At 32.3% G+C, this 26,791-nt stretch overlaps 3 protein-coding genes and 2 pseudogenes across 5 annotated transcripts; 4 read left to right on the forward strand and 1 right to left on the reverse strand.

The window, feature by feature from the left end:
• The first annotated feature begins 4,456 nt into the window (after nucleotides 1-4,456).
• LOC111297399 (bidirectional sugar transporter NEC1-like) lies at nucleotides 4,457-6,232 on the forward strand. The gene is made up of 6 exons (XM_022892151.2): nucleotides 4,457-4,586; nucleotides 4,842-4,878; nucleotides 4,969-5,179; nucleotides 5,265-5,426; nucleotides 5,636-5,755; nucleotides 5,843-6,232. The coding sequence occupies exons 1-6, from the start codon at nucleotides 4,535-4,537 to the stop codon at nucleotides 6,029-6,031; spliced, it is 771 nt and encodes a 256-aa protein (XP_022747886.1). The 5' UTR covers nucleotides 4,457-4,534; the 3' UTR covers nucleotides 6,032-6,232.
• A 944-nt stretch (nucleotides 6,233-7,176) lies between these two features.
• Nucleotides 7,177-12,582, reverse strand: LOC111297400 (uncharacterized). The gene is made up of 14 exons (XM_022892152.2): nucleotides 12,574-12,582; nucleotides 12,453-12,520; nucleotides 11,336-11,393; nucleotides 11,237-11,241; nucleotides 11,081-11,188; nucleotides 10,228-10,326; nucleotides 9,922-9,974; nucleotides 9,162-9,758; nucleotides 9,031-9,054; nucleotides 8,431-8,886; nucleotides 8,132-8,247; nucleotides 7,761-8,021; nucleotides 7,481-7,681; nucleotides 7,177-7,373 (listed from the first exon to the last, which is right to left on the reverse strand). The coding sequence occupies exons 1-14, from the start codon at nucleotides 12,580-12,582 to the stop codon at nucleotides 7,305-7,307; spliced, it is 2,124 nt and encodes a 707-aa protein (XP_022747887.2). The 3' UTR covers nucleotides 7,177-7,304.
• On the forward strand, nucleotides 12,252-15,422 carry LOC111297086 (aquaporin SIP1-2-like; annotated as a pseudogene). Its single transcript, XR_016346812.1, has 3 exons — nucleotides 12,252-12,877; nucleotides 13,714-13,986; nucleotides 15,086-15,422. The product of XR_016346812.1 is annotated as an aquaporin SIP1-2-like (transcript).
• Nucleotides 15,423-16,531: 1,109 nt separating this feature from the next.
• On the forward strand, nucleotides 16,532-20,583 carry LOC111295974 (apyrase 2-like). Its single transcript, XM_022889898.2, has 9 exons — nucleotides 16,532-17,317; nucleotides 18,138-18,266; nucleotides 18,356-18,412; nucleotides 18,502-18,594; nucleotides 18,829-19,034; nucleotides 19,268-19,359; nucleotides 19,624-19,838; nucleotides 19,925-20,114; nucleotides 20,219-20,583. Exons 1-9 carry the CDS (start codon nucleotides 16,997-16,999, stop codon nucleotides 20,326-20,328), a joined length of 1,413 nt encoding a protein of 470 aa, XP_022745633.2. The 5' UTR covers nucleotides 16,532-16,996; the 3' UTR covers nucleotides 20,329-20,583.
• Nucleotides 20,584-21,597: 1,014 nt separating this feature from the next.
• Nucleotides 21,598-25,614, forward strand: LOC111295973 (pentatricopeptide repeat-containing protein At5g15010, mitochondrial pseudogene; annotated as a pseudogene). Its single transcript, XR_016346811.1, has 2 exons — nucleotides 21,598-25,154; nucleotides 25,236-25,614. The product of XR_016346811.1 is annotated as a pentatricopeptide repeat-containing protein At5g15010, mitochondrial pseudogene (transcript).
• The last annotated feature ends 1,177 nt before the right edge of the window (nucleotides 25,615-26,791 follow it).

Below are 26,791 nucleotides of genomic sequence, written 5' to 3' on the forward strand. Positions count from 1 at the left end.
AATAAAATCTTTCTTTGAAATCCCTCATTCAAACGCACCTTAAATTATTTCTTTTTTTTTTTAATAATGACTCAAATTTTTAAAAAATTGATGTTTTATATTTTTAGATTCACTTAAAATATAGTTCCATGATGAAGTTTATTTTAAGAGTAAGTTAGTGGGCATTATATTTTGTGAAAATTGGTTTTTATATTTTAATTTCATATCATATTATTTCTTTTCTTTTAATTCTTTGGTTTTAATTGTATGGTTAAGGGCTTGGATTTGAATTTAAAAAAAAAAAAAACATTATCTATAATTCTTCAAAGGTTAGAATTAGAAGTTTTCACTTTTCATTCGTTTAATTGCAGCCCTTAAAGTTTAAAACAAACGAATTTTAGTAAAAGTTTATAGTTTAATTGATTACGTTTGTTTGAAATTGGATTGCGAATTAAACGTTTGATTGGAATGTTAATGTGTTGATATAATTATGATTCTTTATAATTAATGAATTTCTTTTATTTGTTGACATAAACAAATTGAGTATCAAATTATATTAAATTATTATTTTAATGTAAATGATATAGTATTCGATTTTGATTTTCCTTTTGGTTGCTTGAATGATTATTTATTAAGGTTTGGCCTAGCAACCTCTAAATGGAAATTCCTCACATATTAACACTTTAATTTAAATCTAAATTTAACTTAATTAATTTATACAATCATTTTTAAAATGTGATATATACAAATTTATGATTCAAATCCTAATATGTGTAATCTTTTTTTTATTCCAAACTGCACCTATTTTATATAAAAAAAATTAACACCTTAATCTGTTTTTCGTTAATAATTTCTGTTTGATCAAATTAAATTTTAGATAAAGAAAAGAAATAGACCTTTATCTTCTAACTTACTTTCAAGTTTTGTGTCGAGTGACTCAAGTCTCCTCGAGGGATTTTTTTTTTTTTTTTTTTAATTCCAAGTCATTACATTTCAAAGCATTTTTCAAGTTTCAAGTCATTACAATTTGATTAATTAAGTTTAGGGTGTAAATTTTTTTTTTTTTACCAATTATGAGTGAGCCCATCGAGCTTGAGGGTTGAACAAGTTGTTCAGATTTTATCAAAATTTTATATCTAAATTTTTTTTTGAAACATCTCAATTAAATTATTTATAATTAATAAATTGAATACAAATTCAGGGCATTGCCCTGCTTGGTTTTCAAGAGTAAGATCCATTAATCTAGTAAAATTTTTAAAAATATTTTTTTATATCAAGAGTATTTAAAGATCTCATTTGTTTCATTGAAGAGACTCTATCATCGAAAAAATATTTATTTATTATTATTTTTATTAAAAATATATCTAATTATTCTATCATTTGGGTCAAATTAAAAATATTTTCTTTTTTTGAATTTTTAAAGTTTTTATTATTTGGGCTTATTTAGAAATTCTCTTTTTTTTGTTAGATTTCTAAATTTTTCACCATTTGATCAATTTAAAAATATTTTTTTTCAAAATTTTTAAAATTTTCATCATTTGGGTCATTTAGAAATATTTTCTCTTTATTTATTTTTTTGTCTTCGGAAGAAAAATAATATGACAATTATTTTTTATTGAAATTTCTTTTAAATTCTTTCACTATTTGAGATAAATTTAAAGAAATTTCTCACTTAGAGATTTCTTAAGAATTTAGCATTTGAAATTTCTAAAAATCTTATTATTGGATAATTATCAAATATTTTCAACCAAATTTGAAAAAGAATACAATTACTTTTATTGAAATTTTATCTAAATTATTCTATCATTTGGGACAAATTTAGAGAAAATTTCTCACCTAGAAATTTTTTAGAAATTTACCATTTGAAATTTTTAAGAATCTCATCCTTTGATAATTTGTACTTAATTCGAAAATTTTTATCAAAATTTTTATTTTTTTATTTTTTCTTCTTTTTTTTGTTTTGAAAATAAATATTAATCATTGTTATTAAAACTTTATCTAAATTATTACATTATTTGGGATAAATTTAGACAAATTTTCTCACCTAGAAATTTTATAGAAATTTACCATTTGAAATTTTTATAAATTTCATTATTGGATAATTAATATTTATTCCTAAAATTTATTATTTTATTTTTTTTATTTTTTAAAAATTTATTCATGTAAAAATACTCTTAAAAATAAACAAACATATAAATAAAAAAATAAAAAAATATGAAAAAATACCAAAAGAATCGAAAAAGCTCGGCTGGAAGGTTGGCGTAGCTTGGCTCTAGACATAGAAAACAGCTTAAAGAAATGGCTCAGGGAAAAAAATCGGCTCAGCTCGGCTTAGCAGCAAGGTCTGCAGATTGAAGCGGGTTGCACTACGGGTCGGGTCACCCACGTGGAAACGCGCGAATCCTGAACTCTTTTAACCACCAAAACGACATCGTTTTAAAGAGGTTATAAAAGCCCAAATTTCAGCCCTTTGCTTTAGATCTCTCCTTCCCTTTCTCTCTCTTCCCCTTTCTTTTTTCTCCCTCTCTTTAGAACTAGATGAACTCCGATTGAATCTCCGTCAGATTTTGAAAAACGTCATTGAAATTTGGGTTGGTTCGCCAAAAGTTTATCAAAAAATTTAATCGATGCTGAAATCTATGCCAGATTTTGGGAAACCTATCGAAAAGTTCAACCAAAGTTGAAAAACTTATTGAAAAATTCAATCGACGCTAGAAAATTTAATCGAAATCTGAAATTTTTTCAAAAAATTTTCAAAAATTAAAAAAAAAAACTCTAAAATTTTTTTTTCTCTCTATTTGTTGTCTTTTTATTTCTTGCTTCCGTTTTTTTTTTTTTTTTTGTGTGTACTTTCTGCCTCTATGTATATCTATTTATATAATTCTGATCCAAGAACCCTAAATTAGAAAGGAAGTCTAATTTCCTTTAAACTTTAATCCCACCCAACTTCTTCTAATCCTACTCAAACTCTTCGACCCAGTTTTAAACCAATTCAACTACCATTTTTTTTTTGTTTTTTCATTTATTAACAAAAATCAAATTAAGTAGAGCCCCGGACAAATTGGGATGTCTACAAATATCAACACATTATTCATTTCAATTCAAAATTTTCATAATTTTTTCACAAAAAATATTTCATAAATAAATTTAAATCTTTAAATATAATAGTAAAATGAATCCTCACAATATTTAATATTTGGATGTAGGATTGGAACGTTAAAAAAGCTAAATTCTAAATTAGATATATAAGATGAAGATTTAACATAGACTCTGCCATCTTATTGAGCAAATAGATGTTAAACTGTTTCTATCACGAGCCATATGATTTGAATAATTGACATTTGAGCTTTAGTTCTTCCTATTTAGGTATTCAAGGCAAAAAGCTTGACATTATCTGCATTTGAGTGGTTGATAATGCTTTGCATTGCTAATCAATTTGCTGAAAATAGACTTGAATTGTAAACCTTGGAATTATGAATTAGTGGTACTAATCATCAAATTAACACTAATTAAGGATTAATATTTTAATCAAGTCAATTTTTTTAATTTTAATTTGCTTTTAATCTCTCCTACCCTTATACTTACTTGCAAAAGAACACATTACATGAATAAGCTCTTTTTAACTCAAAATCTATTATGTGTCAGCTCCAATGATATGCTAATTATTTCGAAGTTTAATATTAAAAACTTGAATTTAGATAAATGTTTGCACAAATTGAAAAAAAAAAAAAGTTGGGAAACGACAGCTTGAAGCTTTTGTCTAAATTGTATATAAGATAGAGCAAATAAAACTCGAGCTGTTTCTATCACAAACCGAAATGAACAATTGAGTAGTAAACCATGACATGAAAGTTGTATTTAATTAGTGGCTGTGAGCTTTAGATATGCTCTTTTTTTGGTATAGAAGACAAAAGCCTTGATCTTATATGCACATATGAGTGGCTGATATACTTTGCATTTCCAATCAAATTTCCTTTATTTAACAGCTACCTACTTGCTGGAAATTGTAAAGATTTACTAAGATTGAGAATTAACTATCTAATCTTGAAATTGTAAAGATTTACTAAGATTGAGAATTAACTATCTAATCTTGTACCGGGATATTATACGAATCTATAATAATACATATAAGAGACTTAAACCCATATTTGGAAATGCCTTTTGTTAAAAAAAAATTGTAAGATATCCAAATCAAAATAGACAATACCTTAAAAGTTGAGTGCAAATCTCATCATGAACTTCATAGGAAATCATGAATCCACCACCAAGGTATCAGGGGCAAGAAGAAAACGTAGGCCAACTATTTCCCTAGCATGTTTACAGCCATGAATTGTATGATTTGCTTAATGTCAGCTGGTACTTGAGCTTGACTAATCGATATGATTAGGGGAAGGCCAAACTACAATAATAAAAATAAAAAAATTCAGTGCCTAACTCTTATTATGAATATATAAATAATGAGATTGAGGAGTGTTAAGACATAAGTTCTTCATTAGTGAGAAAGAGAGTTAATCACAGTGAAAAGCTTCAAACTTATAGCAATTTCAATACTAGAATGGGATTCTTCACACCTCATCCTCAGCTGGCTTTCATATTTGGTGTCTTGGGTATTAGCTCTATTCTTGTCCTTTCAAATGCTTAATTAGTTTAGATTGTCAGAGTTTGAATTTAGATCATTAAAATTAAGAATGCAGCACTCTACCAACTTTCGTTAGGTTTCTTGGCTGTCAAGCCAACTTCACTTGTATCGGCATTGCAACTTGAATCTAAAATCTCCATCAAAATCCCTTCTAACCACCTAAATGATTAAGTTTGCTCCTATACATTGTATATGATGTTCATTTGTATCTTGTTTTGTGTAGGTAACATTGTTTCATTCTTGGTGTTCTTGGCACCAGTGTAAGAGCCTTTCTGTTTCTGAACAGCCTTGTATATATTTGCTTATGATTCAATGGCACAGTGCTAATATCTGTCTCCTCTCTCTATCAGGCCAACCTTTTATATAATTTGCAAGAAAAAAACTGCTGAGGGATACCAACCAATTCCTTATGTGGTTGGACTTTCCAGTGCAATGATGTTACTGTACTATGGTATGCTTAAGACGAACGCGAGCCTGATCATCAGCATCAATGGCATAGGATGTGCTATAGAAGTTATCTATCTAGTATTATACATTATATATGCACCTAAGAGGGAAAAGGTAACATTTGTTTATTTAAATGAAAAGAATCATTTAAAGAAAAAAAAATTGACATGAATGGTTTTTTTTTTTTTTTAAATTGCAGGTTCTTACAGTGAAATGGATAATCCTGTTCAACCTTGGAGGTTATTGCTTGATCATGGGACTCGCCAATTTATTTACCGAAGGGTCCAAACGTGTAACTGTCGTAGGATGGATCTGTGCTGTTTATAACGTTGCAGTATTTGCTTCTCCTTTAGGCATCATGGTTTGTAGCTGCAAGAACAAATTTCATTCTTTGTTTTGAAACTTAAAATATAAGGAATCTCACTTGTCTGGTTAAATCCTGACATGAATCGCGCTAAAGATACGCGGTTGATGAGTCTGTTAGTCGATTTCTATGATGATCTAATTCTCAGTACTTGAAATTTCTTTTCTTTAGCTTTGCAGTTGACAAAGTATCATATTTTGTTACAGAGGCATGTCATAAGGACTAAAAGTGTGGAACACATGCCATTTTTTCTTTCCTGTTTCCTCACATTATGCGCCACAATGTGGTTCTTCTATGGAATTTTCGTAAAGGATTTCTACATCGCTGTAAGTCATTCATATATTTAGTTCTTACAAGCAGGATTTCTTTTTGAGACTGACTTGAAAGAACATTATGGTTTTTGCATGTTTCAGTTGCCAAATGTGTTGGGTTTTTTGCTTGGAATTGCACAAATGATCCTTTATGTCATATACAAGAATGCAAGTAAGGATGTCGAAATAACAGAAAAGCAGCAGAATGGAGACATAGAGTTAAAGCTGAGCTCAGTGGCGGATGTAAATCCATGTTTGTCAGAAAATCAACTGGAAATCAGAAAAGAATAATGCATGATCGCGTCGATGCAAGATAGATTAAGTACAAATAAGGTACTGTAAAATTGAGTCCCATTGATGTGGAAACAACTCATATAAACCTAAAGGCTTCCTTGTCAGGCAGCACCATAGATATGTGGAATTAATGTTTGTAATAATGAAAAGATGGAAAATATGCAGAATGTCTATGAATGGTCTTCTCTTTTCTTTGAATTAGGGACATTCAATTTGGAAAACTCCAGAGTTTAACAATTTATACAGACTGATAAATAACCAGATTAACATGAAAAAATGAAAACAAGGATGAATCATGTCCCAGATTAAAATGAAAGTATTTGCTCGAGAACAACCGGAAAGACCAGTTTTGCTTGGTGAATTGTGCTGTTAGTCCAATTAGGGGTGAGAAAAAAACTGAAAAAATCGAAAATCAATTTGAAAATATAGTATTTGGTTTGGTTTGGATCATTTTTTTAAAAATCTAATTTAGATATTAAATGTATATATTAAGTTCGGATTGAATTTTAGATCGAGATGTGAAAAATTTTTAAAAATTGATTCAATCATATATTTTGATTAGTTTTTATATATATTTTAAATTATTATAAAATAAAATAATTATTTTATATAAAAGCTTATTTAAATATATTAAAAATATTATTAAAATAAAATATAAAAAATTAAATTTTAAATTTTAAAAATTAATAAATCGAACAAATAGAATTTGATTCAGATCAGATCGATGTCAAGAAAATTTTGATTCAAATTTGAATTGAATTTTAAAATTTTTTAATATTGTATATTATTCAAAAAAACTAAACCAAATTTAATCTGATTTGAACCTTTATCATCCTCAGTCCAATGTGAAACCAGTTTTGTTGCTGGTTTTTGTGCTAGCTGGTGTAGCCAAAGATTGTTTTACTGTAATGCATCCCCAAGACTTCCTTTTAAAGATGTCTAACTTAATACAAAGTTGAGGGCAATGTTTATTTCAGCTAATTTTTATTTCCTAATCTCAACTTGATAAATATCTTATACTTTCCCAATTTTGACAAGCTGCAATTGCAGTGGAACTAATGTCGATAATTGTTAGATATTATAATTGAGATGCAAGCTGTATTTTGTTGTTTTATGAGTGATGGACATGAAAGAAACAAAGATAAAGCTCAACAGATTCACTACTATCATCTTTTTGCCTCCTATCCATCATGATTAAGTATCAATAAGGGTTCTTTATTTTGTATCTTACAACCCTTCCAAAACCAACATTGACCTGAAGTTTTACATGTCAAACTGAAATCACTTCCATGGACCTTGACTGTGGTGTTGCTGATGGACCAATTTCCTTCCTCATTTTCTGCATATGAAGAATGTCGTTATAAGTTATCTTCCATCATGCTTCAACAGATAGAATTTATGAAAGCGGCAAAAGAAATGATGGCATAAATATAAAAGCAATCAAACCATGTCAACCACTGTGTTTTTCCAAGCTTTCTCTAGCTCATCAAAAACAACATCAATTGGAGGCCTGCCTCGACTCGATTTGGCAACACAGAGGACTGCAATTTGCAGGATGGCTTCGAAATCTGTCCTATTGAGATTCCCATGTAGCCTCGGGTCTTCAAAATCTGTTAATGGACGTTTTCCCATGCTCACATCCTTTGCCTACAGGAAATTCAAATTGGTTACACAATGTTTTGCATTTCTTACTGATCAGATGTGAGGGATTGAGGGAAATAAGTACTTTTCGTATCAGCTGTTCACTGGCATCAAGATCCAACTCAATAACTTTCTGTCCAGACAGAAGCTGCAAGGCCACAATTCCAAAGCTGTAGATATCACTGGCACTGGTCAGATTTGCATTGCTCATGTATTCTGGATCCAAATAGCCTATAGTTCCTCTAACATCTGTGAATACTTTGCTCTCCTCCATCCCCAGCATCTTTGCCAACCCAAAATCCGAGAGCTTGGGTTCCAAGTTTTCAGTCAAGAGGATATTTGTGAGCTATGGACAAACATTCAGCATAGGAAACAAATTAAACAAGAATTAATTATATGAATATGAACAATCAGTTGCTTTTATAGTGACAGATCTGCAGCATATCTTCATGTTACCTTAATATGCCTATGAACAATGCATCCATCAATAAAATTGTGAAGATACCTCAGCCCAAGTGCACAGTCTCTTAGGATCTTAACTCTTCTTTCCCATGACAAGACGTGGTCTTTCCCTGAAAAGGAAACAATTACATGTAGGTTAAAGCAAATATAAAAGAAGATGAGGGGTGCTATTTTCATGCCCCATATGGCCAGAACACATTCTTTCAAGCTTGACCACTGCAATTTGGGGTGAAAAGACAAATAGCACATATCTGAAAAAAAAAAGCAACATATAATGGTTCAGGAAAAATTACTTAGAAGATGCTGAGCAAGATTCCCAGCAGGACAATATTCCAAGACCAAATACTGCTCATCATCTTCAATACAGCAACCAAGAAGAGAAACAAGGTTTGGATGTCGAATCCTGGAAAGACAGGCAACTTCTCTAGTAAAAGAATCAGAGGAGTTTTCTTTATTTATCTGCTTGATGGCCACAACTTGTCCACTAGGCAGAATGCCTTCATAAACTTCACCAGCACTCCCTCTGCCTAAACACTTTCTTTTATTGTTATTTCTGATGGCATTCTCAATCTCAGCCTTGGAGAACCTGTAGAGGCCAGACCATGTAGTTGTGTCCTTTGATGGAACAAGTTTAGTAAGTTTTCTTCTGCTTGTGTTCTTCCTTAAGGTCACGAATTTTGCAAACACGACGATCAGAATTAGTATGATGATCGCTATAAAGACTGCAAGTAGTGCTTTTGCCGAGGACCCTGATAAAGGATTTCTGTGAGCACTTGATGTGATAAAGGCAAAGAGGAAAAAAAAAAAAAAACCTATAATTTTCAATGGTACCATGGCTCAAACAGAATCAAATCAGCAGCAACAGATAGAGATAAGCAAGCAATTCAACTTACTTTTGAGTCTGATGTAGCCTGGATCTGTTAGGCCATTAAAAAAAAAAAACAAAACAAAACAAAAGCTCAAAGTCAGGATAGGGAATTTGAACATAAGGCAGAGGAGGTTCTACTTAAGTTCTGGTCCTTACCATAATCATCTAAAGAAGACATACAGCTAAACAAATCTGCACCAAATGAGCTATCAGAAGCATATGCAGCTGCAACTGAAATAACTACCGCTAAATTACATATTGTTCTTTCAGTATCATCATTTTGCCCATTTAATAGTTGCAATAGATTCCCCACCCCCTGTCCCATGGCTTCAATGCAATTTTTGCAGGAATGCTCAAATGAAGAGCTTAAGTTAGAACATAACTCTACTGCTTGAGGATAAAATGGATTGCCCTGAATTTGGGGTAGAGATAGGCTTGAGCATTTGCTACTGCCAGAGTAGAAATTGTCAAATCCACAAGATTGAATGGAAACTGATTCTTGGCTTAAAAAAGGAGAATTACAATTTCTCCAAGAATCTTGTTCAATGAAGATGATACCATCTTTTGTGTCATTGGCCCGAACTGCAAGAACTTGGGAGAAGGTGTTGAGGGCGTTTCGACAGCAAAGAGTTGAGGAGATACTGCCCCATAACTTGACCTTCCCATTTCCACCGAGGCAGTTACCACTTGGTTGGTAAGGATATGAAGTGAAATTCAAGACACAGTCTGCAAACCATAGGAACTTTGTCAAAGCTTAGATCGAAAAAATGGCTTTCATGTACCATGCAGAATTTAAAACACTAAGCAATTTAGTCCTCAGGATCCGAAACCACCTTAGTAAAATATCTGTTATCAGTGAAAATTCATTTGAAACAAGAAAGGGCATGGACTAAACAAAACAGAAAAGAAAAGGAACCTGCAGCATCCGGTGAAGGTGAACCAAAAGCAAAGGCATAGAAAAAGAAGCTGCTAATGCAGAAGTAGGCAAGGTTCAACCAAGGATGAAGTTTTTTCATGTCCTTTTCCTGCTATGCTATACCTAGAAAGATCATGCCATGAAGAAAAAAGTGATAACTACTAAAGCGAAAGCGAAAAGCCAACATTTTCAATAGGAGAAACTCCCAACAGTTTATTTATAGAACATGGTTTTCCTAGTGACTATCGTTTAAAAAACAGGATATTCTTGTATGGCAGGTAGATTCTTACAGCAAATTATACAAACCTTGAAATCATCACCACATTGGTGTTTTTTACATATACATAGGGTTTAAGGTGAAATGATAACAAAATTTTTCTTGATCTTAACTCCCATATGAAGATTCTAATGAATGCAATACACAGTTAATCCAATCATAGAATCAGATTGCAGCATTCATTGATCAAGAAAAAGCATAACAGTTGTGGTAGTACTTTATCACCATCTTCTTGTTGAAATCCAAGAAAGAAGGTTCCTTAGTCAACATGACATAGTGTAGTAATTTTCTCCCACATTAATGATTGAGCCTGATGTTTCAAACGTTGCAGCAAAAAGTTGGCATTTTTAGAATTCAAAGCTGGTTAAAGGGATCACATTTTCACTTTATCTTTTTTTCTTTTAATAAGGACAATTCAGAATATGTATAAATTCAGCTCCTGCACATCTCAAAACATTTGTTGATTATATACCAATTTAAGTATATATATTTAAGAATTTCCTGGTAAAAAGAAACGGCAAGTCTGTGGTTGTACCTTGACCATCAGGTTAACAACTTGAAATCAATCTAGCCCTTCAATTCCTTCCTTACTGTACTTTGTCTGAACGTGTCCAGAGTACTATCTCCGACACCCCCTGACATTTCTTTCTGTGATATGCCAAATCAGAAGTCTAGCCAACTCTCCAACAAGCTTTGAAGCCATTCAACCAGAAAATACATGGACACCAGCCTATAAACCCGAATTTTTTTTCATACATACGATCTTAGAATATATAATGAAAACTAGCCCTCCTACATTCCATAAACCCCAGCTTCTGTCTTATTTTGTATATGTTGCAGTATCTTCAAACCATGTATTCCTTCCTGCACCTACTTTATAACCTTTCTTTCTTTGACATCAACAAATGGATGTCCCAATGATGAGAATCCAGCAGAAAGAACCCAAATATGATATTAATGTTTGAGTCCTCCATGAATTGATTGCTCAAACTTCAAGCACATAAACAGAAAACAAACTGATCATAGTAACAATCATACTCCAACTGCATTTCAATGTCAAGACATTGAGGTATGATAAAAGTATATTAGAGTTCAATATAAAAAAGCAGGGTTAAGATGTCAAAGCAGCTCTTTCACAAGGCATAGATAATTCTTCAGCTCAAAATCCTCAGCCAAGTGAATGTTAATCGGTAAGCTGTGAAGCAAACATGCAGCATTGAAGATTAAACAAGAATGGAGTTCATATACAGACATTCAATTGCTTTAATTTTCTAATTTAAATATTTAAGATTAATATGATTTATACATATACTTTCAAACAAAATTTCTGATCAAACTTGTTCATATTATAAATTTTGATACAATTCCTTAATAAAAATGCATGATAATTTTATAAATTTTTCTAACGAAATTAAAAAATCTTTCGTAAATGTATAAATAATATTCATATTATTATTTAAAATATTTATTAAATTTTAGAATACGAATTTTTAATTCTAGATACAAATTTTGAGAGAAGAGCTGAGATTGAAAAAAATTATTTAAAAGGAATAAATATAAAATTAGTCAATACTTTAGTGCTTCATATTAACATCATTAATTAAGTTATTAATATGACATAAATAATTAATAAAATCATAACAGGTGTCATTATTAATATAACATTAAAAGAAAATTTCAAACTCATCACTAACTTAATTAATACTTATAGTTCTAAAAGCCAAATGCTTAAATGTCTAATTAAGAATTTTATTTTTTAAATATAAAATTAATAAAAATTATATAATATAAAGATCAAATAAATATTAAACCTTATTTAAAACTCAACCTTAATAAAATTTTACATATATATAATTAAATCTAATAATTTTAGACATAATACACGAATTTTGATAAAAATTATATAAATTTTAAAAATAAAAAATATATAAATAATTGACGCGACGTAAATGCACAGGTAGCTTTTGTTTATTTAATTAATTGAATTACTATTTTAAAAAATTCATTACTGAAAATTTTTTAATAAAATTGTTGAAAGATTAGGTAAGATGCTGAGATCTAGGAAATGAATAATTGATTAGGAAAAAGACAAAACACTGAAGCTGATTCGCCGGTGAAGCAATGATGGAGAAAGAGCAGTAAAAAAATAAAGAAGAAAAAAAACCGCAACAACTGGCCAACTGCGTATGATTCTGAAACATCTGCTGGTATTAGCAAAAGAAAATTATTATCTGATTCTTATCTCAAGCTCTACTTCTTCCCCTCCACACTTCGCCAAATCTCTCCTCTCAAAGCGCTCCCCTGTGCTTCATCTGTTTGTTGCTAGGAAATTCTCTGAAAAAAGAGAAAAAAACCCAGCAAAGCAAACGAAAAACCTCGACCATGGGTCCAATAAAGATTGCAATCGGGGACATGGTGATTACTTTCATGTGGGTTTTTTGTGCTTCAACGTTTGGTTTATTATCTTCGTTGATAGCCACCGCCTTTGGTGTCCAAACCGTAGCATGGGCTCCTATTGTTATCATCACTGTCATCGTTTTCGTTTTCTTTTTCATCTTTAGTATTATTTGTGAATTTCTTGGCGGTGCTAGCTTTAATCCTACCGGAACTGCCGCCTTCTACGCTGCCGGGGTCGGTGACGATACGCTTATATCCATGGCCCTCCGCTTCCCTGCTCAGGTAAAACATAAATTTGTTATCTTTTTGTGTTTTCCTTTATGGGTTTTTTATTTTATGATGGAGTTTTATTTGGATTTGATCTGGATTCTGCTTTTTTTCTTTATCTTTGTTAATCAAATCATATGAATTTTTGGGTTTAATCTTATTGATATTTTAACTGTAAATTTTTTTTGGGTCAGCATTAAATTCCTTAGAAATTCTTAATTGTGCATGAAGAATATGCGTTAAAAAAGTTTTTTTTTGGTTTACCTTATACATCAGTAATTTACCGGTTCAAATGATAAAAATTATTTATAAAAATTTGTAAATTCATCCGTAAATCCTTTAACAATATGCCATTGTCTGGTCAAGGAGTCAAATAGTTTATGTCCTTTTTTTAAGCTTTAGTTACTTATTTTCTTTGTTTTACTGTCAAATATTCATAATTTTTATTACTCTGTTGCCAGTCTTTTTTGATCCGTGTTCTTTTTGCCTACATGGGTTTGATATTTGATTTGCTTTGTTAATTTCCTTTTAAACTTTATAGGTACTCTACTAAGCTGTAAATCTGAGATGTTGTCCTGTTTATTTCCTTTATTCTTAAAGGTTTCTTCCCCTTTATAAAGGAAATTTGAGTGTGCTAATGGAAATTTAAAATGAACAATGCATGATTGCTCCAAAAGTGGTTAGTGAACAGAATGATGCATTGTGAAGAACAAATCATGTTAAGATATTTGCGATGTTTTTTCCTTTTTAGCATGTGAGAGTAATGGCATCTTAAGCTGTTTAACAACAATATTAAACAATTAGATAAAATGTTAAGATGCATTACTGAAAATAGAATGTCTCACTGGCAGGCGGCTGGTGCTGTGGGAGGTGCACTGGCGATCATGGAGGTAATGCCAGAACAGTACAAGCACATGATAGGGGGACCATCTTTGAAAGTGGATACACACACTGGAGCTATTGCTGAGGGGGTATTGACTTTTGTAATTACCTTTGCTGTTCTCTTAATCATTCTTAGAGGTCCGCAAAATGCAATATTCAAGACATGGTTGGTCGCCATTGCTACTGTAGCATTAGTCATGTCTGGCACTGCTTATACTGGACCTTCCATGAATCCTGCCAATGTAAGTTGCCTTTTCCATTTCCTTAGGCTGTTCTGCTATGAATTGTGTCTAACCTACATAGTGCTGTGATAATACCCACTGTTTACACTTTTTTGTCTCATTGTTTCCTTCGTGTACTATAAATTGCTATACGTTTATTCCCTTTTGAAGCATCTTGAGTATAAGCAGTTGTTTAACAACTGTCTCAACTAGAGATATCTCTTACTTGCTTGTTACTACTTCATTGGTTTGGATTCGTTGGAATATGATTGTACTCTGCCCCTCCATCTTGTTGTGATGCTTTTATAATATTAGTCAAGATGGTTGTCTCTGAAATTTGGCCTTATGAGCTAAGATGGGATTAGTTCCCTTTGTTTCTTTGTAATTAGGCACAGCCTGGTTGAACCAGAGATTCTTTGTAAATCCAGGTAGTCATGGTAATAGTTATTCCTTGGGTGGTTATTGATGTAGGTGGGGTTAAGAAGGATCCCATCTAAGCTATCTGTATTGCTTTTTCTGAGATCTGCATATCAAGGTGCCTCTTCCGAACATGTGCTTGTAATTCAATTTTGGAAAGCTGGTCTCTGTTAGTCTTCTGCACCATATTATAAACATGTTTTTGATAATTAGTGAAGGATCAGAGATGATTTCTAGTCTTGTTTTGTATGTAGACTTAGTTTATGCTATTTTCTCGATCACAATGATTTAAAGTCTTTATGTCATTGTTATTTGCTTTAAGTATAAGCAGTTGCCATTGATATGCTTTTTCAAGCATAATGATTAACGGATGCTGGTCTATTGGATGCAATTGTGTATGGTGAATTTACGAATAAGCAAATAGCTTAAGACTGTTTTTGTTGCTTCCTTTCACGTTCATCCATTTTGGTGACTTTACTCATTTTCTTCTTGTTGAATCTTTCCTTGACTCCTGATTAAACTTCCTATCCGATAAAGTTATTCCGTAATTCAATTATATATTCTATTAAGCATGTATTTGCCGACTTTTCACTCTTTCTTTAAATTTTAGGAGTTTATAACCGGTCATTTTCCCACTTTTTACTGGGGAAGACATTATTTAAAGCATAAGTAATTGCATTACTAACAGAGAATCCTGTTTCAGGCCTTTGGTTGGGCATATGTAAACAACTGGCACACCACATGGGATCATTTTTATGTTTATTGGATCTGTCCGTTCATTGGAGCTATACTGGCAGCGTGGGTCTTCCGCCTGTTCTTCCCCCCACCACCGGTGAAGGTGAAGAAAGCCTAAGGTGGCTCGATAAGGTTCCGGTGGCCATCAACAACAATAGATAAGCTGAATGTGCATGTAATAAGCACTTCTTTTTTCAATTTTACTAGTCGACTATCCATTTCTCTTTATCATTTGTGGATAATATGAATGAAGCATTCTGGCTGTGTAATGCCCTTTAATGCATTCTTTTGTTTGGTTGGCTGCATATATTGTCGAAATCTGACCAATCCTCCTTTCTTTTCTTGTTTAGTGATCTGGTTGAACTTTTCCAGGATGAATAATCCTATGTTGCTTGACTCTAATTTTTTTTAAATATACCCATGTTAGAGACATTTATCGGGAAGATTTTGAAAAGATTTAAATATATTCATATGGAACACATATTCGTATTTGACACTTTTCATTTTAGTGACATAAAATACAAGAAAAAGGTGGTAAAAACGGCATTTACAAAATTTGCCAAATTAGAATGCATGAATTCGTGGAAAATTTAATCTTTTAAGTAAGTTTGAAGAAACGTAAGTTTGAAGGGTTAAAAGCATGACTTTTTCTGAATTAGTGTAGCCTTTGAATGTTGAATTAGCGTTGACCCAACAATTTAAAACATAAAATAATAATATAATATAAATATAACATAAAAATAAAATATAAAAATGATACAAATTAAAATTTTAATAATAATTATATATAAATTAAAAAATTTTAAAAAAATATATTTTATATTTTTATATTATCATTAATAATAATATATAATTTTAATATAAAATACAATATAAATACATAAATTTTAATATTTTATTCAATATAAATATCCCAATCACAAATCTAAATTTAAGTCAGCTGACTTTGTCAAGACCTAAGCAATATATATATATATATATATATATATATTGTAGTGTTTTCAGTTAGTACTGCAAATGATTCAATAGAACCAAATTTGCAAGAGTACATTAAGTCAGACTCTCCGTTTTGTTTCTGGTTTTATTTTTTTATTTTGAAAGAAAATTTATTTAAATATATAGTTTATTAATTATAAAATAAAATTTTAATTAAATTTATCGATTCATATTTGTATCCCGTCGATATACGAAAAATATAAAATATATAAAAGATAAAATTATCGTATAACATTATTGAACACATTAAAAACTAAATACATATTTAAATTTTTTTCAAATTAATAATATTTTTTATTAAAATTTTAATTCACATCATTTTTATATACTTTAAAATTATCGGATCTATTTTGTAACAAAAGAATTTAAAAAAAAAAATTAACTATATATTTTCGTACTTGGGATTCTCATCCGAAGAAAAAAAAAAACTGAAAGGGATAGCTTTCAAATTTAACTTTCCAGTTTATTTTTTAAAAAACAAAACCAAAAAATACGTTAGAAATTAGGAATAATAAATCATTAAATCCTCCTCTTTCCTTCATTCCCTCCCCCAAATCCCTCCAACTACATTTTCTCTTTCTCTTCTATTCTTTGTCAATTCCTTCCCTTTCTCTTATTCACATGATCAACATTTCCTTTCCTCTCAAAATCACTTCTTAATTTCAGGCATTATTTTTTATTTTTTTTCATTCCGGTTTAAATTCCTATAAATTCGAAAACACCGAAATTTAGAAACCTGGAAGATCTGGAGCCATTACCGACTTCCACCGGCAACGGCCAGATCCGGTACCGAACGCCATCCTCAGCCGAGCTTATCGAGTCTGGTCCAACCGGAGGCTCAATATCCCCGACTGGAAACGTCACCACCGATCACCTCGAAAAGATGATGAAGCGTTCAATGGCGAGGCACAAGTCCATCTCCGACAAGATCCACAAGTACCGAGGCGTTTTGCTACTGATCTCCATCCCTATCTTGCTTATAACATTCGTATTGTACTTGATGCCGGGAAAATCGGCTTCGGATGCGGCCGTGCTGGATGAGATTGAGATAAATAGCAGGAAAGTAGGAGCAAATTCGCGAGAGAATAGGAATTACGCGGTGATTTTTGATGCGGGGAGTTCCGGGAGTCGTGTTCATGTTTATTGTTTTGATCAGAATTTGGATCTTGTTCCAATTGGCTCTGAATTAGAGCTTTTTGAACAGGTAAATGATTTTTTACAATTTCTTTAGTAATAACGTAATTGTATTTCATGGATATATTTTCATGGCATTAGAGGTTTTTGAACTGCTAATGTCTTTTTATGTTTTTTTTTTAAATTTTTTTAAGGCAAAAATTATGATTTTTTATAATGTATGTAAGTGGAAATTTATTAGTATAAGATTTTTTCACTAATTTTTATTATATTAGTCGCATTAATCTAATATTTTAAGCATGAATTTGTTTGAACTTCTGAAGTAGGATTTAATTTTATATTTTGTACTTTTTAAAAAAATTTTAGAAGGGAAAGATTTAAATTTGGAATTTTAAGAGAGAAATGAAGCTTTGAAATGATAGTTCAAGTGCTAATTAATATAGTAATTTTTTTTATTATGTTGGTGGATTTTATTTGATATTTCTGTTATGTTTTTTCTTTTTTTCTTTTTGTTTATTTTTAGCTAGGAACGTGTGAATTGAGGATATAGTTGTGGTTTTGAATCTGGAATTTGAGTGAGAAATGTTGCATTAAAATGATAATTCATCTTAATTTTTGTTTTTAGCCTTTTTAAAAGAAAATTTATATTGCTGGCCTTTATTTGATATTTGTGGCATGCTTTTTTTTCAAATATTTAGAAGTAGGATTTGGCTTTGTATGCTCTGAAAGATAATTTTACTTGAATTTGAACAAAAAGGTAAGTTCCAGCATCAATTGGTTGATATTTTTCAAGGTGCCATTTTATTTGTATGCTCTGAAAGAGATTTTTTCTTGAATTTTATGTGACTGCATTCCATTTATTAATTGGTTTTATGTGGTTTGTTTTATAGCTCAAACCAGGTTTGAGCTACTACGCAAACGACCCGCAGGCTGCAGCAAATTCATTACTTTCTCTTCTTAAAAAGGCAGAAAGTGTTGTGCCAATGGATTTGCGATCAAAGACTCCCGTCAGAGTTGGGGTAGGTATACATAGATACATTGTGCATGCTTATTTGTGAATTATGAGTATCTTAAATTGCTGAAAAACGGGACTTTGAATGCTGTGTAGGCAACTGCTGGTCTTAGGGCATTAGAAGGCGATGCATCTGATAGAATTTTGAAAGCGGTAATTTTATTTTTGGAATCATTTTGGTTATGTTTGCAGGCTTATTTTGCCTTTCCCGAGGTAACATTTTTTTTAAATAACTTGTTTAGGTTAGTGAACTTCTGAAAGATAAAAGCAACCTCAAATCTGAGGCAAATGGGGTCAGAATTCTGGATGGCTCTCAAGAAGGTTCTTATGAGTGGGTATGTTATGCTAAATTTCATATACTTTTATACTATGCTTTTATTTTGGGCTTAAAGTGATTTTCCTTTCCAAGTTTGGTTATAGGAAAAATATGTCAAGCCAGCAGCAGAATGCATTTTATTGAATGCATGATCAGGGAGTAACATTCTGTTAAAAAAACATCAGGATAGTTTCCTACTTGTTGGGCCAGTGGACCAAATTTGTATCTTTCTAACTGCCATCTTGTTTTGCAGGTGACAATAAATTACCTACTAGGGAATTTAGGAAGGACGTATGGAGAGACAGTTGGCATAGTTGATCTTGGTGGTGGATCTGTTCAAATGGCATATGCCATCTCTGAGAATTCTGCTTCAAAGGCTCCAAGTGTACAAGCTGGAGAGGACAACTATGTAAATGAAATGCTTCTGAAGGGATCAAAATATCACCTCTATGTTCACAGGTTTCCCTCTTTCATTTTGACAAAGTGGTTTTATGATTCTATTAGTGATTAGAAATGGACAAAAAGGAAAATTTTTAATGGTTTGTGATTCCTTCAGCAGTTAATTTTATCAGAAGTGTCTTTATTCAGCCATTTTTAACTCTGTAGTGTCATGAAAATCCATATATATATATATATATATATGTTCATAATTTTATGTTTTATTTAATACGCTTTTGGCTTTTTGCATTCAGTTATTTGCACTATGGCTTATTGGCAGCTCGAGCCGAAATTTTGAAGGCCTCTGGAGATTCTGGCAATCCTTGCATATTGGAGGGTTTTGATGGTATGTTTGAATTTGTTCAATAGCTACATTTAACTTTTCAAAGAGGTTTCTTTAATGCTTTGATCACTGAAAATGTTATCTTTGGCAATTGCAGTACATGCAATAAGCTTCCAACCGAAAATTGTAGTTCCTCTCTATTCCTAATGTTTGAATGCTCTGAATAATGGAATAATTTGACTAATTATAATATCCTTTATTCTGTCGTTGGCTGGCAGAATGTGCCATTTAAGTACTTTGACATATTCTGCATTTTGTCATTCTAAGGTACTTACAAATATGGAGGAGAAGAATATAAGGCATCAGCTCCTTCATCGGGCACAAGCATGGAAGAGTGCAGGAGTGTAACTCTCAAAGCTCTTAAAGTAAATGATTCATGTACACATATGAAGTGCACATTTGGTGGTATATGGAATGGTGGGGGTGGAGATGGACAGAAGAATCTGTTTGTTGCTTCGTTTTTCTTTGACAGGGCTGCCCAGGTATTGCCCATCCAGAATTTTGTTGCCTGAAATAAACTACTGAAGAAACTGATTACTGATTCTAACTAAATTGTTTATAAATACAGGCCGGATTTATTAAAGCCACCGATCCTGTTGCAACAGTTCAGCCTCATTCTTTTGCGGTTGCTGCTAAACGTGCTTGTGAAACCAAGTATGCCAATGCTAGAGCAACATATACAGATGTGGACGAGAGTAACCTGGCATATATATGCATGGATCTAGTTTACGAGTACACTCTGCTCATTGATGGATTTGGTAAGCCTATATTGTTGATTCGGTGATGCAATTTCATAGTTGCAGATCCTGGTACAAAGGCATCTTAGGATTCTGATCATCCCACGTTGTCTTTTCTTGGACAGGCCTTGATCCCTACCAAGATATTACATTGGTGAAGCAAGTGAAATACCGCAATTCCCTTGTCGAAGCTGCTTGGCCACTAGGCAGTGCCATTGAGGCCGTATCATCATGAAGTAAAATTCCAAATCATGCAGCTCTTATCACTCACCGGAAATTTCCATGGCTTGTGTTTCTTAAGGATCGGCAGTTCTTAGTTGATTATCTTCATTGGTAATTACATTATTACAAGTTGCCCTGATTTTTATAATTTTTATGACAGATTAATTAGTTCATTTATTTTCTCCTACTGAACAAACAGATAATTGATACCAATGTGTTTGTGACCCCTAATATTTTTTGTTAGTAAAAGAGAGCAATTTTCTTTAAATTTTAATCTCTTTGTACTATTTTCAAACCCCTCCTTTTTCTTATTTGTGTAAGGTAAATGAGGAAAGCATGCAATTTTTGTATTTATATTTGTTTATTTTATATTAAATACATATAAAATATAAAAATTATCACATATAATTTGTGTTGACAAATTTAAACACGAAATGATAATATAATATAAATATGCATATAATATTTGTATTTTTATTTGTATTGTATTATTATATTGTGTTTAAATTTGTCAAATGTAAAAAGTTATCACATGCATTTCAGACGCTAGATTTTTGCCCGACCGATTGCAAGCTCTCCTTTACCCTAATCAAACTCTAGATGATATTTGTCTTAAAAAAAAAAAAAAAAACCTCTAGAAGAATTTTTTTATATTATATAGATGTCGTATTATGCTGTTTAAAATAATTATAATTAAATCTTGTTAATAGGATGAAAGCAGTGATTGCTTAGAATATTTACTTTTCGCTCCTCACATATTTTAAAACTTGTTTGGGTTTATCACACCAATATTGGCTGAGAAGAAATCACTCCATGTCAACACTTTGATACTTGTCACAGTTTCTGAACTGTTGCACAAAAAGATAAGCCTGTTGAGTCACCGGAGAATAGATCCAATGGCATGGTTAACGTGAACACATCAGCAGAAATCCCTTTTTGAACCCTTTCACAAAGAATTTTTGCACAAAAAGACTTAGGAATTCACTACTTTATGTGAAAAAAAATGTTTTGTGCAAAAAGGAAAAATAAACTTAATAAGAAAATGAAAATTAGATGTTGAAAATAGATAATAAAACTTGATTAATTGTTTAAATAACGTGAGGGAAAAGAAGCATGGGCTGTTTGGTAGATGGGAAATTATCTCCCTCCTGAGTCCTCCACACCTGAGAATATTAAAGCAGGAAAGAAGAAAGGAAAGTGGCGGGATTAGAAAAACAAAGAAGCTTGATTCAAAGCAAGAGAATTTTATCACTTCCAGAGTTAAATGGTTGAAACGGTAAGTAGAAAATTATTGCTTTCCTCTTATGGTGACTTACTCAGCAGTTTTATTTTAATTCTGTCGTTCTCTCAAACACTTAGTATGCTATCTAGAAATGTGGGGAGTCGAGTTTACAAGGTCAAAGCTTTATGCTTTTTCTGGTTTTGCCAATACCCATTTAAAAACAGAGCATTTAAATCCAACCCAGTATCAAAATCCCACATTTGAAACTGTTGAAACAACAAAAAGAACAGTAGCTATCACCAAACCCTTTGAATTTTTGCTTCCCATTTCAGTTATCTTCTTTTTTTACTTCAAATATTGATTTCTCAAGAGAACCAAAGGTTGAAATTTTTGATGAAAATAGTGATAATGATAATGATGATGCTGAAGATAGTGAGGATTTTGATGGCAATATTGTAAATGGATTGAGTTTAAGCAACGAGGGTACTATTCAGGATGTCAAGGGAATTATGAAACATAATGCATGAAACAGGTAGTAATTATGTTGAAATAAAGAATAAGCTTGAGCTATGTGGTATTAGGGGTTTTCTCTGAGTTGGTGGTGGTGGAGGTTCTTTCTCGGGTTTGGAATGATTGGAAAGTGGCGTTTATGTTCTTTTTATGGGCTGGGAAGCAGCTGGTTTATGCTTATTCATTGTATGAATATCATTCGGTGATTTCTATGCTAGGGAAGATGAGGAAGTTTGACATTGCAGGGGCGTTGATTGACGAAACGAGAGGAGGGCGAGCAGGCCCTTGTCTTGTGACACCAGACTCTCTTGATCATGATAAGGCATTACTGTGCTGTGCATACGTGGGGAGGGCTATAAATACGTTTTGTGCGTATAAAAAATTTAAATTTGATTTGGGAATCAAGGAGTTCCAGAGTCTGTTGTCTGCAGTTTCTCAATACAAAAATGTGCAGGATGCTGAGCATCTGACGTTTTTTAACAAGAATGTCTTTCGTTTAATACCAAGATTTTTAATATTTTACTGAACACATGGTGTAATGTGATTGGTAGAGGCAGAGAGGTTTGGAGGGAAATGAGCAAGAGAGGTGTTCGACATGATGTTGTGTCATATGCAAGTCATGTCCTGCTACTCAAAGACCTGTAATCTTAACAAGGTACTTAAGTTCTTCACCGAGATGAAACTAATGGGGATTGAACCAAATAGGAAGGTTTACAATGGGGTAATCCTTGCTCTTGCATGGGCTAAGCATGTAAAAGAGGATATCGATCTTCTCAAAACTATGGAAGAAAAGGGTATTGCTCCGAATGTTGTTACTTATAATTAACTGATCAAGCCTCTATGCAATGAAGATAGATGAGGCTAGACTAGTCATTGACAAGATGATGCAGAGGGACCTCTCACCTACAATTCAGACCTACCATGCTTGCATTCGTACTCTAAGAAATGGGGAAGAAGTATTTGATCTCTTGGAGAAGATGAGAAAGATGGGCTGTCAACCAACCAATGATACCTATATCGTGCTGATAAGAAAGTTTAGTCAATGGTACCAGTTTGATAATGTTGGTTGGTTCTGACCATAGTTCATATATTGTGTTGATTCATGGGTTAATTTTAAAGGGAAAGTTGGATGAAGCATACAAATTTTATATGGAGACGAAGGAAAAGCAATTATTTCCAGAACCAATGATAGGTGAGATGCTTCAGGATTGGGTTTCTGGTAAGCAATTTGCAGAGTGACAAATGGCTGATCTGAAGACTAATCAATTGTTAGATAATCAGTTGGACAACCAGATCAGAGTTGAATCAAAAAAATTTGATTAGGAGAAAGATTTTCTCAAGCAACCTGAAACCAGAATAGTTGTCAGAGAAAGAGGTTTTTATTTTTGGGAGCAATAGGTTCGCATGATACCATAAAACTCCACAATATGTGCTTGGTATATTGGACTCTAGGCTTCAATACCGAGATTCCCTTGGATACCATCTTGGCATTCTCCATCACCAAGAGCAATACAAGATGCCTCATTGCTTTGCAACTATTTGATAGTACTGTATAATATTTTGGTTGAGAACATTCTTTTTGAATCATGAATAACCGACTGTAAACATGCATTCATTTCAAATTAATTGGATCTTCCCCCATGAATGGCATCTGTATGTCTACATGAAATGCACATGGTATCCTTTTGTGGATGGTAAGATGTTATTGTGCAGCTCATCACTACTGTTTCTGGATCTAAAACCGTACTTGGCCTGATATGAACTATATGCTTTTTCATGTAGCTAACATACAACCTGTGGCTACTTAGTCTTATGGGCATAGAGCAAGAGGGCTAGCACAAATATTGCTCCTGGCAAAAGAAGAAGTGGATACCGTTGGCTAGATATCTGTAGCTCTACTTTTGCAATATCGTAGCCCCGAGTACCAAATTTGTGATTGTTTGCAGTTCCTTTGTTTTGAGCTCATCACTGCCATGTTGATCGTACTTACACATAGTAGCACAACTTTCTGTAAGACATTCTTGTTTCTAATTTTGAGTTGCATTCACATATTTTTTGCTTGATGGTATACCATGAGGCTGGCAATTAAACCTTGTTTTCTTAGTGTCATTTGGTTTGGCATTGGAAAAGGTTTCAGAAAACATTGGAGATGTAGAAATTAGAATTGCTTAGAAACCCTACACAACTATAATGAAAGGTTGCACAGCTCGTTAACTTGGAAGTGAGAATGTTGTGAATGATTTCCAGAGCTCATGAAATTCTTTTGATAATAAATATTGCATAGTAGCCGCTCTCCAGGATCTTTGAGATGCCTATTATACAAAGTTCAATATCTCTGAAATATCTTTGGATCAGTAAGATTCAGGATTTATCTGAGGTAAAAATTGTTGCACCCAATCTCTCCCTTTTGCATCCCTTCTTTTATTTAGGTGGTTTCACGAGTAATTGGGATTTTCTATTAAAACCATATCAAATAACATGTATGTTCTTATGTGTTTATATAGGGATGTATAGATTTTCATACTGATTAAGTAGCCATTATGCGTATTCTCAAACCATTGACTAGAATTTTTTACTCGACCTTACCGCAGCCTCTACCAGATTTCCTGTTTATTCGCATCCATTCATACTTGTGTTGCTCCTTCAGGATCTCCACTTGCATTTTATAGGTGTTGTTCTTGACTATAAAGATTCTTATACTGTTAATAGCCACTGACCTCCTAGCCACTTACAAAATCCTTAGTTTGAAAGGTCTTCCATCCGACAAGGCATGTGCTAATGGAACTGATTAGTCAGGCTTAGAACTGTTTAATACGTCATATATGCTTTGCTCTAGTCTAAGCTGAGCAATCCATCTTCTGTTATTGTGAGAATTTCCTACAAATCTGGTCTGGCAATTGACTGATTGAAAGCATGGATGTTGAGCTTTGATTTGAAATCAAGATCTCAAGTTGAGATCAGGTTGATCTAATAATATATATAGTTTTTATTTTGTACTTCTGTTGAGGTTGGTAGTGAAATTAAATGATCGTCAAAGCTACTTTGACATCTTGTAGCTTCATCAATAGCAGAGTTACCTAGTTGTCCCTACATTCTTTCAATTCAAAGTAAGCAAACTTTTCATTTTCTATTTTTCTTTGTCTTCTCAATTCCAATATCACATAAATCTAACTAGTGAATGTTTAAAGGTGTGTGGATGCAGCAGCATTCCATGGTGCATGGAAAATGGAAAAAAGAGAATGAAAAGTTGAAGAAGAAAACTCAAAGCATCTCTTCTGGTCAGGTACTTATGACTGAGAAAATAGATGATGGATGCTCTGTGAGTTCTTGACTTTAGGCCTAAACTCATTATGTGGTTCACTGCCTCAGATGGATAGCTGGTGCATTTCCATTTGACATGAGATACCTACTAGGCCATAGATTAGGTGAATTACACGTGGAAAACTACAGGGGTCATTTTCATTACTTTTTAAGCATTGGAACTTAGCTAGTTGATGCGTATTCGTACATGCCATCCATGCCTTTGACTAGTCTAACTTGTATGTTTTTATGTTTATCCCATTCTCACTCAAATGTCCCTAAAAACTTGATGTAATGATTACTGCTCGTTCATCTGGGGTAGGATTTAAAGCTACCCTGGGCCTATGATAACTAAGGATGAACTCTGAAAAGGAGGAGATAACCATGTTTTTAACACCCCCACCACAGGATATGTTATAATATATATTTAAAGATTTAAATTTATATTTTTAAGATATTTTTTATAAAATAAAATTATAAAATTTTTGAATTAAAAAGAATAATATCTCATAAATCTTAACATATATACCATACCCGAAATGGGATTGGAGGTGTTGCACATGTGATTGCTCATCTTCTTTTCCACCATTTAGTCTTAAACTTTTTCTTCTCCTACGGGCAAATCAAAAGTGAAGGTTCTCACAACCAAGTAAAGAGATGCATTTGACCATGTTTATTACCAATCAAAAAGGTGACACCTGGTTTCTCATATTGGCTTGACTGAAGGTTTTCTCACTTTTTCTTTGATGTCTATCTGCAAGCTTAGAAAACGGGAACTTTAAGGAAAATCATTGGCTACTCAATCAAGGGATGACATATATTATATTCATTGACATTTTGAGATGTGAGTATTTGAATTTCAGCTGAACAAGTTACCTAGTGAAGGAGGTTGAAGGCAAGAAAGCTTGAATTCTCAGGTACTTTAGTCTTTCATCATAGATGACATAAGATTCAAAGCATGAATCCTATTCTTTGCATGAGAACAAACTGAGAAAGTAAAGCTCATCAGCCAATAAAAGCATCTTTGAAGGATAAATATTAAGAGTCTCAAAAAACGATTTGAGGATAATCATAAAGTGCTTTTCAAATTCTTATTATTCCATACTATTCTTTAGCATGTGCTCCAAGGCTCCATCTCTCTACTCTTGTTTGTCTTATTCATTTTGAAGATCAACTACCTTTTGGCTCATTATATCTAGATTTGAACAATTCCTGTATTCATATCAATTTTTTTCGTGTAAAGTAAGAAAATTATCATATCACAAAAAAATTATCATATCACTATTTATATCAACACATCAAACATGAAATACATTTTTAATTTTTTTTCAAATCCTTTTTCAGCTTTTATTAAAATTTTAAATCGTGTTCAAAACTACTAACCTTAATTAAATCCTGGAAGTCTTCTCCCAAGAAATAGCCAAATTTGAATTTTTTTTTTTTT

The sequence above is a fragment of the Durio zibethinus genome, chromosome 12, assembly GCF_047325235.1.
Source record: "Durio zibethinus cultivar Kanyao isolate XHJ-2024 chromosome 12, ASM4732523v1, whole genome shotgun sequence".
Taxonomy (NCBI): domain Eukaryota; kingdom Viridiplantae; phylum Streptophyta; class Magnoliopsida; order Malvales; family Malvaceae; genus Durio; species Durio zibethinus.

Excerpts from the sequence above, each read along its gene's own strand:
- LOC111297399 (XM_022892151.2), top strand. The coding sequence starts at position 4,535 with ATGGGATTCTTCACACCTCATCCTCAGCTGGCTTTCATATTTGGTGTC. Across the intron at positions 4,879-4,968 it reads TTGGTGTTCTTGGCACCAGT|GCCAACCTTTTATATAATTT; the intron begins GTAAGAGCCTTT and ends TCTCTCTATCAG. Across the intron at positions 5,180-5,264 it reads ATGCACCTAAGAGGGAAAAG|GTTCTTACAGTGAAATGGAT; the intron begins GTAACATTTGTT and ends TTTAAATTGCAG.
- LOC111297400 (XM_022892152.2), bottom strand. Across the intron at positions 9,759-9,921 it reads ACCTTCACCGGATGCTGCAG|CTTTGACAAAGTTCCTATGG; the intron begins GTTCCTTTTCTT and ends TTTCGATCTAAG. Across the intron at positions 7,682-7,760 it reads GTGAACAGCTGATACGAAAA|GCAAAGGATGTGAGCATGGG; the intron begins GTACTTATTTCC and ends AATTTCCTGTAG.
- LOC111295974 (XM_022889898.2), top strand. The coding sequence starts at position 16,997 with ATGATGAAGCGTTCAATGGCGAGGCACAAGTCCATCTCCGACAAGATC. Across the intron at positions 18,595-18,828 it reads AAGAAGGTTCTTATGAGTGG|GTGACAATAAATTACCTACT; the intron begins GTATGTTATGCT and ends CTTGTTTTGCAG. Across the intron at positions 19,839-19,924 it reads TCTTTGACAGGGCTGCCCAG|GCCGGATTTATTAAAGCCAC; the intron begins GTATTGCCCATC and ends TTATAAATACAG.